Source organism: Sphaeramia orbicularis, chromosome 16, assembly GCF_902148855.1.
Source record: "Sphaeramia orbicularis chromosome 16, fSphaOr1.1, whole genome shotgun sequence".
Lineage (NCBI taxonomy): Eukaryota > Metazoa > Chordata > Actinopteri > Kurtiformes > Apogonidae > Sphaeramia > Sphaeramia orbicularis.
The window spans coordinates 44,512,566-44,531,169 of NC_043972.1; the positions used below are offsets into that span (position 1 = coordinate 44,512,566).

Here is an 18,604-nt window from a genome sequence, read left to right on the forward strand (position 1 = left end):
TCACTACTTCCACATCATGTCATGCTGTTGAAGAGTTAGCGCTCTTTTGATGAACCTTGGAATAACCGTAATAGAAAAAGACAACTGAAAATAACTGGAGTTAATTTCAAGACTGGTACCTGTCAACTAAAATTTGCACATCTGCCAATCATTTGCACATAATTTTGCACATAAATTGCATTCAAACTGTACTACTGTGTCACTCTGCATAATGTGTTTTTACTTTTTTTCCTTATACAGGGTGGGGAAGCAAAATTTACAATGAACATTTAGTTGTTTTTTCTCAGCAGGCACTACATCAATTGTTTTGAAACCAAACATAGATTGATGTCATAATCATACCTAACACTATTATCCATACCTTTTCAGAAACTTTTGCCCATATGAGTAATCGGGAAAGCAAACGTCAAAGAGTGTGTGATTTGCTGAATGCACTCGTCACACCAAAGGAGATTTCAAAAATAGCTGGAGTGTCCATAAGGACTGTTTATAATGTAAAGAAAAGAATGACTATGAGCAAAACTATTACGAGAAAGTCTGGAAGATACTATTAAAGAACAATGGGAGAAGTTGTCACCCGAATATTTGAGGAACACTTGCGCAAGTTTCAGGAAGCACGTGAAGGCAGTTATTGAGAAAGAAGGAGGACACATAGAATAAAAAACATTTTCTATTATGTACATTTTCTTGTGGCAAATAAATTCTCATGACTTTCAATAAACTAATTGGTCATACACTGTCTTTCAATCCCTGCCTCAAAATATTGTAAATTTTGCTTCCCCACCCTGTATATGATGTACACAGTTCCCGAGGGGTCTTAAAAAGTCTAGAATTTACAAATATGCGTTTAATGCCTTAAAAAGTCTTTTAAAGGTATTAACATTTGATTTGGTAGGTCTTAACCCTAAGCCTAAAATGGTCTGTCTGGACTTTTTTTTGTTATTTTGACTATAAAAAGGTTAGAAATTATGCTGTGAGTGGGTCCTTCTGCCCATTTTTTTAGAGCACTTAGAACTTTCAAAATGTAGCATTCATTTACAATTGACTGTATGTTATAATTCTGCTAAAATGGCTTCTTCTCTAGTACAGGTGTGAGTGACAGTACCATAATGACCCAATAAAGCCTATAAGCACAACGTCTCGGGTTTCAGAAACCGTTAGGACTTTTCCAATTGCACAAACAGTGAAAGAGTTACAGCCATCCAAACTGCATATGTGCATGGTGTGTCAGTGATGACACATCAGGTTTTAAAGAGTTAACTTATGTCACCATAAACATCTTGGCTGTATTGTGTTTAAATGTGTCTGAAATGTCCAAGCTGCAATGAAAGTAATGTAACCCAACAATTTATATTGAAATTAGGAACCAATTATCACTAACTTTGCAGCCCCGGTGAGAAATGACTTGGAACAATGGGAATCAAAGTGTTGGAGTAAATGAACACATTTTCCTAAATTCTAGGAGGCACAAATTTTTGCCAGTGTGGCTGTGAAATGGGCATTAAATTCTGTTCCAAGTAGTCTTCAAAAGTCCTAAATTTAACTTGTAGAAACCCTGTATACATATTCTTATAGTAGTGTTTTACAGCTGTACATATTCTTTAGTGTGTTTTATATTTCTGAGTGTCATTTCAGCCCTGCCAAAAACCACCTGCCAAAATTTCATTATGTGCACATAATGACAATAAACATTCTCAAATATTGAATCTTAAATGTCCTGATCGTGACAGCTCTGCACCACATCGGGCCCCATGGAGCACAAAACAGAGGACCTCATTCACAAACGTGTGTAGAAATGTTGTTACATGATGCACAGCGCAAGTGCGTATCTTATTCGTGACATCTGCACATTAACCATTTCTGCTCTTGCCACTGTGCATATGGTTGCATTCCAAAGCACACACTGGTTATTTTTACTTGTAGTACGTGCTGCAGCTGCCCTTATAAAGCATGTACAGTTACATACATGATGAATACAACATGCTATGTCATCCTTAACATTGCACCTTAAACTTAGAACCTTTTACTCATACTCATCTGTCACAGACAACAACATGAAACTTTAAGTAATTAAAAAAAAAAGCAATTTCAAGTGCAGCCATAACTTCACTACACACTTTGGGCAGTTCAGTCAGTCTGCTGTATCTTATACTGCACAGATGAATAGAAAACAGTAGTGGGTTTGTAAAGGTCAATATAATAACAGTAATTTCAAGGAAGGAAAAGCTAATGATTTACTGTCCGATAAGCCCCATCCCAGTCCCAAATATTTCACTTTAGAGAAACAGGATTACTGTTGAACTGAACATCTGATTCAAAGTAATAGTGTCAATGAATAAATCTGATTTACTCAATGTTTTTTTTTTTAGCTTTTGCCAGAATACCTGTTTAAATTCCTGTTATTTATCATTGTCGCTATTGTTGCTAACTGTTGTGAAACGTCTTCTTGATGTCAATCGGCTGAAGCAATTAATCAGTCTTTCGTTACAGAGGATTGTGGGTAGGAATAGCCTGAACAGCATGCAGCCTTGCATACTGCGTAGTGCAGGCAGATCAATCCAGTAACAGATCCTCATATTTCACTGCATTTGACATGAAATGTATTGGGACGTACTAAATGTTTTGGCTTACTTCATAGTGCAGTAGTATGAGGCCTGGAATGCAGAGTATGGTAGTGAACGGGAATCATTCAAAACTGACAACCACTATTAAACTGACAAATCCTTACCCAAAGAAAATTGCATTTTTTTGTTTAACCTTAACATTTCAGCATGTTGTTTCAGCTTAGATGTTGTTAACATATGCTATATGGACAAAAGTATTGGGACATGTTGAATTCAGGTGTTTCTTTTCTAACAGGGTCTGGGATACAAAACAATAACCACAAATGTCATAGTATAGTTTTATGTTGTGATTAATATAATTGCATTGGTTAGTTTGGTTTAAATGGTTTTTACTTAATTTCTCTCAACATTGATTTACTGGGGGGGGGGGGTTTGTGTTTATTTTTATCCATGACTATGATTTTAAATGTTCCGCCTCCTAAATTTCTAAAATATTTCTTGTGCTCTAATAATTTTCTACCACAACTAACCATCGACTACTACTAGAAAAATCTCCCATTAAACTTTAAGGAAATGATCTTTGTATCTCAAATCCTGAATGAACAGGACATCTAGCCATGATGTGTCCCTGTATTTTTGTCCATATGGTTTAGAATAGAGAAATGAAGTAAAACCATCTGAGGCATTTTGGAAGCACAGATAACAATTTAAACAAAACTAACCAATCCAATGATATTTATCCCAACATAAAACTATATTATGACATTTGCCATTAATGTTTTGTAATCCAGACCCCTGTTAGAAAAGAAACACTTGAATTCAGTTTGTTCCTATACTTTTGTCCATATACCATAGGGTAGGAGACTTGGTAAAATTGTAACACACAGATAGCAGAAGGGAGGGGAATATTGACTGGATTATTCCTGCCGAGAACATCCTGTGAATCAGACTCACAAAAAGGTTAAGACTTTCTTCTGACCAACAGGCTTGAAATATGCGGTATTTTCCACTAAGATGTGATTTAAAATCTGAACACCAGCAGAAGGTAGATTTTAATCTTTTATCTAAAGCCTGTAAGTTGACATTGCAATGTGATGAAAACCTAAACTGTTAGATCACAACATGGTCTCTTGTACTTTTCTTAAATTTTTTCTACGCAAATGAGTGTACAAGTGATTGTTAGTGGTTCTAAATTTGTTAATGGAGTATATATTACATGTTCACACACCATTGGTTTTGGTAAATGTTGGAGCTGTTAATGGTTGATTGTTAATATAGGGGTTCTAAACTGGAAATACTTACTTCAAGGATAAATAACTAAAAAAAAGTATAAGAAATGGGCCCCAGATGGGTTTTTTTTTCCACAATATTTTGGAATTCACTTTCACATTTATCAGTGAATTACTTTGAGTCTGATGCTCGGTGATTCAGGTTGAATTGTTTAGGTACTGACTCAGATGTTCAGTTACTTGATGTTCACTTTAACCCTCTGGTATCCAGGTGCGCCTTTTAGGCACACTTTGCACTTCGTGTTAAAAAACTTCATATTATTTTTCACAATTTAAATAAGGTTAGAATTCAAAAGTTGTTCATTTTTGCATGATCTTTAAAATTCTGGTCACCAACTAAAATTTGCACATTGTAAACAAAAGAAAATTACAAGACTAGCATCTGTCTCCCAAGTGTGCCTAAAACGCACTATTTCTTCCATTTGATATGCATGATTAGACCTGACCTTGAGTTACAAAAATAAAATCAAATTAGAGCAGAAAAATAAATCAATATATAATATTTAATAGTTTGATTTATAGATGTGCATTTTATGCACACTTGGTGACAGATGCTTGTATTTTTGTACATTTGACCTAGCGCCAAAAATAATAATGCAAATTACCCAGTGTTGGAGTTAATCACTGACATATGCCAGGCTGCAAAAATCAAATAATATGTGATCCAATTTTGGGTAGTATATTGAAAAAAAAATATATTTTTTTTGTGTTTTTTACATCCAAAAATGGTTTGTTTACAATACAAATTTAAAGGGTTAAAAATGTGGCAATTATTGAGTATTTATTCATTGTTAGAATATTCATGCTGAAGGAGCGTGGTTTATATCAGACAGTTAACTGGTCATCTGCATCTTTCTCCTCTAAGGTATTTTGATAAGATAAGATAAGACTATTGATCCCACCATGGGAAATTACACAGTTGACGGCAGCAAATACAAAATAAAATGCAGGGAAAACAGAAAATATATACTTGTGAAACATAAAATATAAAGAGAAGAAAGAAAATCTTCTATTTATATAGATTTAAGATTTAAGTTTAGATATTATGTACATATTTACATTGTGGTTGCACATGCACTATTATGCATTATTAAGTCGACCTCTAAAATTCCCACCATCGGTCAACCTCTAGTACACATTCACACTTTGGATTTGTGCGTCGAATGTTTGTACACATGGTTATGTAGAGATTTTTGCCGACACTGAGCTGCAATGCGAGGCCAGTCTGTGTATCTTTTTTGGAGTTTCTGATGCTATTCAGCGTCAGTGGGAGGTCTTGTGTTCTGCAGCAGCACCGCCTAAGTGACCACACTAGACAGATGGCGGAGTCAAAAGCGAATCTGACTGAAGTGACCCGTTAGCCTCGGCTGTTTTTCGTGATGCAGAGTGTGAAGTCCAATGCACCAAGGAAAAATACCAGATAGAAACAACATACTTTATGTTCTAATTTCCTTTTTGACTCTGTGACATGAAAGAAAAATAAGCCAAAAGATGAAAATAACCATCTTACATTTCACTGGCAATTGGATCATACAAGTTCAATGCTTATGTTTAATAGAGGTTTATTCTCAAGCAGATGATTTGTTTATTGTAAACAGCGTTGCTTTGTATGTTGGGTAGCTGTCTCTGTGCTTGTGAGATAGAGAATTAATATTTTCCACGACCTAAAAACTAAAATCTTCATCTGGTGCAAATTAGAACCACCCCCCACACACACACACACGCACACACATCTTCCCATTTGTCAGTTCTATTACCCTGATTGGGACGGCGAATAGTGCACAAACATACATTACTAAATTCAGAAGGGCGGGCTGTCTGTCATAATGACTTTTGTCACGGCTTCCTTCGGAGTCATTTCCTTAAAATAAAACGCAGCGTCTCGTCTCCCCTGAGTCGACATCGAGACACACTGTGTAATTTTTTGTGATGTTTGATCACGTAGAAGTGAAGGTGTGAATGTCATTTTCCGTTTCAATTCCGACTTGTCCTGCTTTCACCTCCAGACAAATGTTAATACACACACGTCAGCGAGATAGGATTGATCACCCCAGTGCACAGTGGTCTAAGGTGTCAGGGGTAGGTGTATTATATATAGTGTACTCTTTTAGTGAACTTTAATTGTCAGCTTAAACCCAGCTCTGTAGCCCTGTCTCATTGTGACCCACTAATGACCGCAGCTTTAGATAAAACTCACTAATGATTTAAGCTTTAGAAGGAGTACAAACTGAGGACACTGTGCCATTTAGTCTAGAGCTGTACAGTTAATTGAATTGCAATCACATTGTCAGTCTGTGCAATTATATAATCACACAAGGCTACAATTTAAAGGTCCTGTGTGTGTGTGTGTGTGGTAACATGTTCGATTCAGTGACACTGAACAGAGGCGTATACTGTATAAAACGTGCAAAATGAAAGTTAATACATTTTTTTGTAGTTGTTTTGAACTTTTTTTTAATGCCTTTTCCATATTCATTGCATACAATCCATATTCAATTCAATTCAACTTTATTTATAGAGCACATTTCCTGTACAAGGCACACTCAATGTGCTTCACAACAGGTATATAACATAAAAACATAATTTAAAAAAAAAGTTGTAATATGGTCAAAGTATTTAAATTGTATAGTTTGTTAATAACACCTCAATCTGTATATTCCACCTGTATAATATGTCTATAATCTGTATATTATATCTCTACCACTCAAACATACCCATTATTATGTCTATTTACGTATTCATTGGACTTTAATACTGTATATTGTAATGTTTATTAATCTGTATATACAGTCGTGGAAAAAAAAAATATTAGACCACCCCTTGTTTTCTTCAATTTCTTGGTCATTTTATTGCCTGATACAACTAAAGGTACATTTGTTTGGACAAATATAATGATAACAAAAATAGCTCATAATAGTTTAATTTCAGAGTTGATATCTTGCCATTTTCCATGTTTTTTTTGATAATAACCAAAATCACTTCAGTTCTCACATCAATAGCTATGGCATTGTACTGCCAAAAACAGTGCTTTTAGGCACTCCATGTTTTCTTTTATTGTCTGTTTTAGTCACATGTTACACACAGGAGTTAGTACTTGATCGCATAACCATTGTTTTTGATGACTTTTGATGGTCTAATAATTTTTTCCGCGACTGTATCAATCCATATAGTATATTTATAGCACCCTAAAATCTATCCTGTATATTATACATGCTGTATCTACTGATTGCACTTTTGGTTAGATGCTAAACTGCATTTTGTTACCTTGTACTTGTATGTGTAATGACAAAGTTGAAAGTTGAATCTACTAGACATTTTTCTCTATGTTTGGGGATGTTATCGACATAAGCAGCATTTTTAGAACATATATCAAAGTGAGTAAATTTCTAAATGAGGTAAGAAAAAACATGGGAAAAGGATGGCGTCACAGCTCTATCCTTGCATGTTCATTGTTGTATCCATCATAATCATGATACGACTTTTTCACCAAATAGTGCAGGCCTGCAATTTAGAAAGCTTTGAGTTTTATTGTTTCCCGCAGAAGTTCAAACGGTATTCAGGATAAAACGTTTCTGCAAATCGATGCCAAACTACACTGAGAGGATGAAGGATTCAACGCTTTTTTTTTTTCTTCAAAGGCAGGAAGTGGTTTTGGACTTAGTGGAGGATGCATTCCTACTCCTAAACTTTTTTAGGTTTAGGCAGTAAAAGTACTTTGGTTGGGATCAGAAAAAGACTTAACGTTGGTTTAAATATTACTAAATACATGCAAGTCACTTTTATTTTTTTTAATCACATCTTTCCAGTCTTCTTCTGTTTGAAACCAAGCCCTGGTATCTTTTTCTCAAACTTAACCACAAAAACATTACATACATATGAACATGAGATGTTGAAACAGTCTATAAATACTGAAGGTGAAGTATTGAGCTTATATTGTACACATCTGTTTGCAGAAACATCCAAAGGCAATAGAGGCGTAAATGTTGACTGGTGTCATGATTCAATACTTTTACAATTCATTTGTCAACAGTTTAATGGTGGAGGGAGTCTCAATGCATCCGACTGTATCACATCTGTAATATTCTCCTATTATTGTACATTTGTGCTTTGTTATGAGCTAATACAAGCAGTCATGTAAATCTGAAATGTGTAACGTTTTTTCAGAAATCATACAAATAGAAAAACAGCTGCCTCTTTTCAGTATCTGGTATCAGTCTATAAACAGTGAAAAAACAGAATTTCTATACTTCTAAATAACAACATTTTTTAAAGGCGATTGCATTGCTATACCTTATGTTAATCCTACTGTTTCATGGTTTTTTTGACACATGGTTTTTGTTCTTGCATTTATTTTGCCTCTTCATTTTATTATGTTTTTACCTGTATTGAATGTTTCACCAAGGTTAATGATTCACTCTTAACGTAAGCATTTTCATTTCATATCTAGGTCTTAAAGGCTCTCAGCAGAAAGATGAGCTTTACCTCAGAACAACCAAACAAGAGCCCTCAAGTGTTCTTCGATTAGCAAATGAGGATATGAACAACAAAATGTGGAAATCCTCTGATCTTGTATATCTGAACATGAGTAGCTGGGTTGGAAACATTGCGTTTCTACCACATCGAGACGGTTTTTCAACTTCAGTCGCTTTTGCTTCGAAGATTTGTGACAAAGAGCCCAAGAAGGTATGCAGAGGTCAGGACCTTTGACCTCTCCCTTTCAGAAAGACTCCTCACCCCCCAGCCTTATATGAAGGCCAAGGCACCTCGCATTGAAAGGTGTCCCCCGTCCACGCCCACAGCCCTCGCTCTTTTTTGTCCTCGTCTCTCCCCCCGTGACCATGAGCTATATTGCGTCCAGCAGCTGGGCCCGTTTGATCGATATTCCCTCAATCATCGCTCACAAAGGATCCCGATCAGGCGACCGCTTTAATTGGCCGAGCGTCATCCCTTTTGTGCTTGCATTAACGCGATATCGTCCCTGTTTTTCCCTTTGTCTTCTCTCACAGGGAGGTGGTGGAATACATGGTGCAACACTTCAAACCACAGCTCTTTGGCGACAGGAAACCGGTGTACGACGGCAAGAAGAACATCTACACGGTGCTAGCACTTCCTATCGGGAGTGAGAAGGTACACGTCTGCAGCCGTTTTGGGTTTCACAGTTACACTACACCTTTATCGCCAGCTAGTTTCTCCTCAGGGATCAATATTGTCTGCTTTTAAGGTACTTTCCAACTTCAGGGTCATTCTACACCAGCTCACCTGGGCCTCCCGGTTCATGTCACAGATTTTTGTGAAGAAATTCCTTATGTGTAGTTCACAGGATCTAGCAAAATCCTAAAGTGAAAATCCAAATGGATAATTCTCATAAACATTCAGTAATTTACACTAACAGTGAAAGACCCCTGCATTCACATTTGTACCTTTTATGAGATCTAATTTCACTGTTCAAGTAGAAATTATGTTGTTTCAAGGTATGTGCAGACAGGAGAAGTTTGTGTGGATGTTCATAATAAAAGAGGAAAATGATCAGTTGTGAAGTGCAGAATAGTTCATTATTGCAGTCACTGTACGATTACTGTGATAAACAAGTTACATTTGCAGTGATTCATGCTTCTGACTCTGTCACCAGGTCCTACTAGTCATTACAGTTTAAACGAATAGAATAGAATAGACTTTGTCAGAACACAGGTTGTACAATGGAATTGTAAGTGGTCTCTGCACTTGCACTTGTAACTACTAACAACACAATAAAATACAGACATATATTAAGAAAATATAAAATAGTGTGCAATAGAAATATGTGCAAATTAGAGATATACTGTGTAACAAGATAGAATCAAGGTAAAATCTCTAATGTTACTTTCATGATCTAATAATTATTTGAAAATATCAATACTGAGTATTTGGTAGTAACTACACCATGGTGATAAAATGATAGTTAAATGCACCAGTGATAGATGTTGAATCATAAGGCTTGATTAGCTGAGGTTTTGCCAGCTGAAAACCTTGAAAATAATTAAGTTGCTAAATAGAAATGATCCCTATTGAGACTTTTATTGCTTAGCAAAAACTGAAAATGTGAAAGTACTTCTCCAGCTGTATATGAAATATTGTTTTATTAAAGACAGTGTTTTTGAATCATACTTTGTCTTCAATTTGTTGATTAAAATTGTAAATCATCTATAACAGTGGGGGGAAAAAATGAAATTTAGAGCTGGCCCAATCGCCTAGTTTTATGTTATAATAGCAAAAAGAAGTAGTTTGGTCAAATGTTTGAGATTTTTTGTCTTTAATGCAATAAACCACCAGAAATGCACATAGTGAATAACAAAAGTTCTGTCGCATGATCAGACTCCATAATTTCCGCCTCATCGGTTCATTAGATAATGCCTCCGATAAGGGAGTGAGTTATGAGTGACATGAACAGATGATCATGCTGTGTAGGTCTCAGCGTATTATGCAAAATCTAAACTGGAAAATATCAGTGAGACTTGGTAAATAGGAGCTAAAGCTGTTTACTGCAATAGAGTACATGACAGTAGGCATTTCTCAATATCAAGTTCGCAGAGTTCCCAAGTCTGACCAGCGAGTACGTTCTTAGTAAGAACGGTCTCAGAGAACGGACTTCATAAGAACGCAAGTCTCTTGTAATTGGAACTGTTGGTGTTTGTGGTTGTTCCTCCATGGCTCTGCTTTATTTCCACCATCTTCTCCCTAACATATTCCCACAATCCACCACAATATATCACTTGATTTGATTTCAATACATTTGTACTATTTACATGTCATTTATAGTTTTATGCATTTTGCATATTCTTAAATACTGGATAAACAAATTTCGTTGAATCCCATATCATGATAATAAAGATTTTCTTTGCTATTCTACCTCTCGCACGTGTTCCAACCAAGGTTATAATCGTTTTGGATTTTTCTTTATAGTTTAGTTTTATTTAGTTCTGAATTTTTTTTTCTCTAATTCAGCTAGTTTTAATTAGTTTTTAGAGCAGGTTTGCAAGGTTTTATTAGTTTTCGTTATTTTTTTTTTAATGCTCAGCTTTAGTTTAGTTTTAGTATTATTTTTTTTCATATCTTTTGTCTTCCTCGCCGTTGTACTCAAAGAAATCCCATACAGGACTTTGCTGCTTTCTTCACACATTAGTCTCCATGTTTCCAGGTAGAGTGGGGATGAGAAGACGACTTTAAACGGCATGAGACAAGAAGTGACGGACCGTGAAGTGCTGTATGGTGCCGCTAGCTAAAATTGCTAGAGCAAAATAAATTGATTTCGTATCAATCCAACATTGACAAAGACGAAAATGAAGGGAATTTTATTTAGAATTTTATACATTTTAGTTAGTTTTGTAAGCACACAATACAGTTTCAGTTAGTTATCATTTTTTCTTTTAATTGTAGTTTTTACTTATTTCAGGTAACGAAAATGTTTTTTCAATTCTAGTTTTCATCATTTTGTTAGTTTTTGTTAATGATAATAACCTTGGTTCTAACATTGTATCACATCATCTGGTGACAATCATCTACTCAATAAAACATTTCTCAATTAAGTTGTCACAGAAGCCGCCAATGCGTTTGAGTGTAGCATGAAATGCATCCTGGGATATTTACCAGCCAAGTCTACATGAGTCACCAACCACTGCATCCTTGGAGATAAAAACAACATCCAGGAATGCCATCCAATCTTGGTTTGTGTGAACTTTTAAACGGAACAGTACTGACTGATGACGTTTCACGAGATCACAAGAACAAAAGAACAGATATGAACGTATATTGAGAAATGCCTAGTGTCTTCACGTATCGTTTATAAGCGTCATATAAACCGGTTAAATGAACACTGTTCCAACCAGCTGATTAAACTTGAACTTTAAGTGAAATATGCTGTATTGACAGTTGTGTGTTAGAGTTTTTAATGACAAAATAAAATGTGCTTTAATAGGTTCAGTAACACATTATTGACTTGTCGTTCAATGTTTGTTGTACTTTAAAAAACAATGTATTTACCAATTGAAATGCTGTGGTTGCTTTAAACATAATTCTGTCCATACCAGGCTTTAGTCATCCGTTTGTATATTGATAATCAGTGTTGATTTGGTGTCTGGTCTTTGTACTAGTTCTTCTCCAGCTTTGGTTTTTAACTGTCCTCTCCTACTCTAGGTGGATTTTGAGGTGACGATTCCCGGGGAGGGGAAGGACCGAATCTTTAAGGTGTCTATCCGTTGGCTGGCCAAGGTGTCATGGCGCCTGCTGCAGGAGACTCTGGTCAGCGGCCGGCTGCAAGTCCCTCTGGACTCAGTTCAAGCCCTGGACGTCGCCATGCGCCACCTAGCCTCTATGAGGTAAGTTACAGTTAAAAGTAGATGCATATGAGGAAGGTTTATATCTGTTAGTTATACCAGTACAGATGTGGGTTAACGCCGACTACAAATAGTATAATATAATTTAATAGTTCAAAGTCAGCTGAGTTATGATTTGTAAAACTAATATACTGCAGCACATAGGTGAAGAACTCATTTTAGTTCAGGGGCCACATGCAGCCCAATATCATCTCCAATGGGCTGAGCCAGTAAAATAATATCATAATAACCTATAAATGATGACAACTACAAATGCTTTGTGTGTTTTAAAGTGAAGAAAGTAAGATTACATTCTGAAAAGGTTGATTGCTACAAACTATTCCTTAAGAAATTGTGACTAACATGGACAGCCTGAAATTTCTTAGGCTAAATAAGTGCAATTTTAACATTATTATGCCTTAGTTTATCATTTACACATTAAAATGTCTAACGATTTAGATAAATCACAAATTGTTTAGATCCTGAAATTAATCATACTTAACATAAGTTGTATTAACTTGACTCTGACTTCATAATATATTTTTGGGTTTGAATCGTTTCTGTTAATGTTACTGTCAGCAATTATGGGAAAGACTAACGCTCAGAGTGTTATTCTTTTTCTCCCAATGAGGACATGACATAGTTCTTCAATGGAATTAATAAGCGCCTTAAAGGTTTTTAAGAATCTTAAATGGAAGATGTAGCAGAATGATGATAAACTGCTTTGAAGTATGAATATGCTTAAAGAAGACATCATCAAGATCTTCCTGGTCTATACTTCTGTTTCAGTTTGAGTTTTGTTCTCGTGTAGCTTGTTTTTTCTTGTTTTCCAAATGCTTACTCACTCCTGTAAAGGCTGACTTTGCTCTTAAATATCCCACATGAGACATGAAACATTACTGGATATGAACTCACGCTGAGGTCATGGTCTGAATTCAGTATTTCTTTGCACATTCATCGTTTTCGCGTTCCCTCCTCCTTCTCCTCCTCCTTTTCATTGTTCATTAGGTACACCCCAGTGGGCCGTTCCTTTTTCTCCCCACCTGAAGGATATTACCACCCACTGGGCGGGGGCAGGGAAGTCTGGTTTGGTTTTCACCAATCTGTGCGTCCTGCCATGTGGAAGATGATGCTGAACATTGACGGTGAGTCACCAAACACAGTTTCAACACAGATCTTGTAGTTGGGCTGTGAACTCCTATGACACTGCCTCATCAAGAACAACCTGTCACAAATGTGTTTACAAGTAAATACTTCATGAAACTGACATCATAAATTAACACTACAGCTTCTGTTTCTGTTAGCAGCATCTTACAGACATTACTAGAATCATTATTTAGATGTTAATATTAACCCATAAAGACCCAAACATTCACCAGTGACCAAAACCATCTACAGAGCTATACTGTTTAATACCTGTTGATCCATTAATCCTATCAATCTGTGTAAATAATTGGTGCAAAATGCAGTTTGTCATCATAGCAGTTGTCATCAGATGTGACTCATTTGGACGTTCAGAGGCTCCATAGTTACCATGGAAACACTGCCATCTTCTACAACATGGAGTTGGATCAGTGACAATGGATGGACACATTGGGTTTATGTTTAGTTTGTGTAGTGTTTCTCAAACTGTGGGGTGGTGGTGGTGGTGGTGGTGGTGGTGGGGGGGGGGCTAGGGGAGGCGTGAAGGTTTGCCGGGGGGGGCATGGGATCACTCCTGGATGTTTTTTTTTTCTTCTTCGGATTAGAATATGTAGCAGGTGGAACTAATGTTTTAGCGTTGGAGCACCCTGGACTCATTTTAGGGATGTACAACAAACCAATCTACTGCCATGGTGATCTGTCACTAGACTAGACAAAGAGTTTGGGTTTGAAAAATGGACAAGGATTGAACTGGGAAAGAAAAATGTGTAATATTTCTGTTTTTGTACAGTTTGCACTTTAATATTTTGAGATATGCAATGTAAACAGGCTCGTTGCAGCCACTGATATTGTTAAAATGTTCATCTTTGTTACCAAAATGTGTTTTCTTGTTCTAAAAAAAGTAACTTTATTGTCATAGTTGTAAGATAATTGCGCATTTCCTCTTTTTATTTAGAAGAATATTGTCTCAGGGAGCTGTCTTGTTGAGTTTATTTGTATTCTTCAAGCAAAAATCTGTTATTTTTAATTTGAACTAAAAATTATTAAAGGGAAAACATAAAGTATTCTTGCAATATTGATTTTTCTTACAATAAAACTTATAATTGCACCACTGTTACAATGTTGTTGGGGTTGAAGGGGGCCTGGAGATTTTTCATCCAGACAGAAAAAGATTGAGAACCACTAAGTTAATGATAGACTTGCTGAAAAAGTAACTTTTTGACCAGTTTTCTCTGTTTCTGATATAATAACCCTCAACTTTAATTTGAGCTTTTATGAACATCTACATCATCAGTAAATTAAATATAGGAAAATACAGGATTTTCACTGAAAAAATGCAAAGAGAATAATATTACAATAAATGGTGATAAATCACTTAATAAAGGTTAAATGGAGACAAAAATTCATTTGAGAACTGCCCTAGCGTACCACTGGGTCTTTATGGGTTAAGTTGTGGATATTGGGACATTGTTCTTCTGTCTGTGGTCATACCGTTGCTCTCTGTCTCCCTCTAGTGTCTGCCACGGCCTTCTACAAAGCCCAGCCTGTAATTGAGTTCATGTGTGAAGTCTTGGACATTCGCACATTGATGAGCAGCCCAAGACTCTTACTGACTCGCAAAGGGTTCGCTTCACCAAGGAGATTAAAGGTGGGCTGCGCGACAGTAAGAAGAGTTTATACACTTTCTAACCCCCATGTTCCTGTTTCTAGTTTCTTTACCTGTGTTTGTATTAATTCAGTGGGTGTGTAAAATCTAATAATCTGAATTTTAGCCCTTAAAATGTCTTCTTTGCAATTCTTCAGATGGTTAGTTAAAGTTATATTTATAAAACTGCATCAGCATAATGTGCCAACAACAAAACCAAGTCAACATTTAATTACTATGCACTGATCTGGGCAGGTGCAAAGTTTGTTGAGATCTGGTTCTTAATGTTAAATTTGTGGTTGAAATCTGCAGAGCCCTAAGTCAGTGTAACTTAGAGCTGTTTGATAAAATGATAATGAATATCTTAATGATTATAATTTTGTATTACATTATTTGTATGTGTGTGTGTGTGTGTGTGTATATATATATATGTATATATACAGGGTGGGGAAGCAAAATGTACAATATTTTGAGGCAGGGATTGAAAGACAGTGTATGACCAATTAGTTTATTGAAAGTCATGAGAATTTATTTGCCACAAGAAAATTGACATAATAGAAAATGTTTTTATTCTATGTGTCCTCCTTCTGTCTCAATAACTGCCTTCACACGCTTCCTGAAACTTGTGCAAGTGTTCCTCAAATATTCGGAGACAACTTCTCCCATTCTTCTTTAATAGTATCTTCCAGACTTTCTCGTAGTAGTTTTGCTCATAGTCATTCTCTTCTTTCCATTATAAACAGTCTTTATGGACACTCCAACTATTTCTGAAATCTCCTTTGGTGTGACGAGTGCATTCAGCAAATCACACACTCTTTGACGTTTGCTTTCCTGATTACTCATATGGGCAAAAGTTTCTGAAAAGGTATGGATAATAGTGTTAGGTATGATTATGGCATCAATATATGTTTGGTTTCAAAACAACTGACGTGGTGCCTGCTGAGAAAAAACAACTAAATGTTCATTGTAAATTTTGCTTCCCCACCCTGTATATATATTTGTTTTGGGTTTTTTGTTGTTTTTTTTTGTATTGATGAAATTTTTTCTGCTAATTTTTATTATGCTGGAATGGAGCAACAATAACACACAATAGTTTCCCCCTGGGATTAATAATGTTTTCTGACTCTGATTTTTGACATTTTTATGTTCTGAGGCTGTGATTATCACATGACCTGGTACCATGATAGTTATCATTTTTTGTCTTCTGGGTTTATTTGGTTTTCATTGTCAAATCTACCACCTTTTAGATTTCTGAAATATCTTGCCCATTAAGAGAAGAAAACATGTTGAAGTCTTTTTTTTTTTTTTACATTGTCTTGGCAACATTATTGCCCAGTCCAAACGTGGTTAGATGAATTTAAATAGACTCTTAGGTTTAATTGTGCTGTGATTTAATAACATGTGAACTGGAATTCTTATTTAGCTGTTGCTACCTTCACTTTTTTAACCCTTCATTTCTGTGTGTTTTCTTTTGCTCCCCACTGGTTTCCTGACAGGCCTGAAGGTGGAGGTGACCCACTGTGGCCAAATGAAGAGGAAGTATCGAGTATGCAATGTCACCCGACGTCCTGCCAGTCACCAGACGTGAGTACAGCTGTGATGTACCCCCCTCTGTATCAGTTACAGCAGATGGAATCAATCAGAATACTTTATTAATCCTAGGAGGAAATTATTATGTGTTACAGTTTGCTCCATTCTAGTATAAGAAAAAGTAGAAGGAAAGAAATTATCAATTAAAAATAAATAAATAAACAAATAAACAAAAAAAAAACTATATATATATATATATATATATATATATATATGTACACACACACACACACACACACCAAATATACATATTAAAAAACTCTATTAAGATACATTTAGAACAGCAATTTGTGCAATATGTACTAGATAATATATTGTCAATATAATAGTTACAGACATGCATAAATTATTATGCAAAAATATCGTTGTGTAATTATAATTATAAGGTTATATGGTGGAATTAAACAGTCTGATGGCCACAGGCAGGACTTTCCTGTGTGGTGCATTTGGGTGGAATCAGTCTCTCACTGAACGTTGCTCCTGTGACTGACTAGTACGTCATGGAGTGGGCGAGTGGAGTTGTTCAATACAGGCTTGATCTTGGACAACATCTACCTCTCTGACACCACCAGCTCCACCCTCACAACGTTACTGGCCTTGTGGATCAGCTGGTTGAGTCTGCAGTTAATGGCTTGATTGTTTTCCCCAGAGCTTTTGAAGTTAATATCAACATGATGGACAGTTATAAAGATGTAAAAAGTTGCTAAAACAAAAGTTCACTTCTGTTCATGTACTTCATGGCTGTGAACGGTCATGGAAAATACTCTGAGCAAAAATACATAAATGCCCCATGTACAGAATTAGTGTAACCCGAGATGCATGACCCAAAATGAGCTCATGATGCCTTATAAATAAATGTGAAACATGGTTAATGCTCTTGGTTTGTAAACAAACTTTGTGCCAGTTTGCTCAGTGGACAGTGGTGGTTACTTTCAACTGGCCCCCACCGTGTCCACATGAATGTCCCTGAATGCCAGACGCTACTATCGTATTTTATTGGACACTAATCTGTACCACATTGATCAACAAAATAAACTGTGTATGATTTAATATATCGTGCATCACCTAATACTGTTAAAAATTAAAAGTGTCACATGGGGCATGTATATTTTTGCTCATTGTACATCATAGGCCCTTGGAAAAACAAGAAAAGAGTTAGAAACCTGTAAAAATAGATGCGTTTGAATTAAGGTAATGTAAATCTTAATAACAGTGACTCCTTCTCTGTCAGATCATGTACTTATTTGTTTTTCTTTTCTTAAAGGTTTCCCCTCCAGCTCGAAAGTGGGCAGACAGTAGAATGTACAGTGGCCCAGTACTTCAAGCAGAAGTACAACCTGCAACTGAAATACCCCCACCTACCCTGTCTACAGGTGGGCCAGGAGCAGAAGCACACCTACCTGCCCCTCGAGGTGAGGATACAGGACTAGAACTATGCCTTCACTTGTTTAAAGATGTCAAATGATAGTGAGCTTCATACAACTTTAAAGGGCTCATATTTTGCTAAACCCACTTTTGTTAGTCTTTGGTTTATTTATTTGTGTATTTGGACCCTAATAGTTCATAAAGTTTGAATTTGAACCCTCCAGGTGCTGCAAAGCTATCTTTATGTTCATTCCGGAAAAAATCGAGTGGATTTCTACAACCTGTTTTAATACATGCTTAATTTGTTGTGTTTTATAACTAGTTATGTCACAACATTGTTACATATAAGGTCAAGACTTCCAGTAAATATTTCTTCAAGTACGACATAATTGTTTATCAGCAGCAGCGGTTGTAGTCCATACTGAAAATATATCCAAACTTCAAGCCGATTACCTAAAATGTTCAGATGTTGGCTGTGTTAACGAACACTAGTGGCTGAACGGGATAGAAGGCACGGTCAACAACCTGGAGGTGGTGGGGCATGAAGTAGCTCATTTGCTTTTAAAGGGCCAGCGCTCAAAACGACCTTTCTGGTGTCATTACTCAGAAATAGGGTTGAAGATGGACCTGTGGAGTTGAATTAATGAAGAATTCAGACCC

The 18,604-nt window shown here is 36.1% G+C and overlaps 1 protein-coding gene across 1 annotated transcript in view; it reads left to right on the forward strand.

Moving 5' to 3' along the window:
- Positions 1 to 18,604, forward strand: part of ago1 (argonaute RISC component 1) — a 46,018-nt gene that overhangs the window by 6,909 nt on the left and 20,505 nt on the right. Inside the window, 7 exon segments of the mRNA XM_030157199.1 lie at positions 8,860 to 8,980; positions 12,023 to 12,204; positions 13,210 to 13,346; positions 14,859 to 14,924; positions 14,927 to 14,992; positions 16,486 to 16,573; positions 17,844 to 17,991. Coding sequence (XP_030013059.1) covers positions 8,860 to 8,980; positions 12,023 to 12,204; positions 13,210 to 13,346; positions 14,859 to 14,924; positions 14,927 to 14,992; positions 16,486 to 16,573; positions 17,844 to 17,991 — 808 coding nt within the window.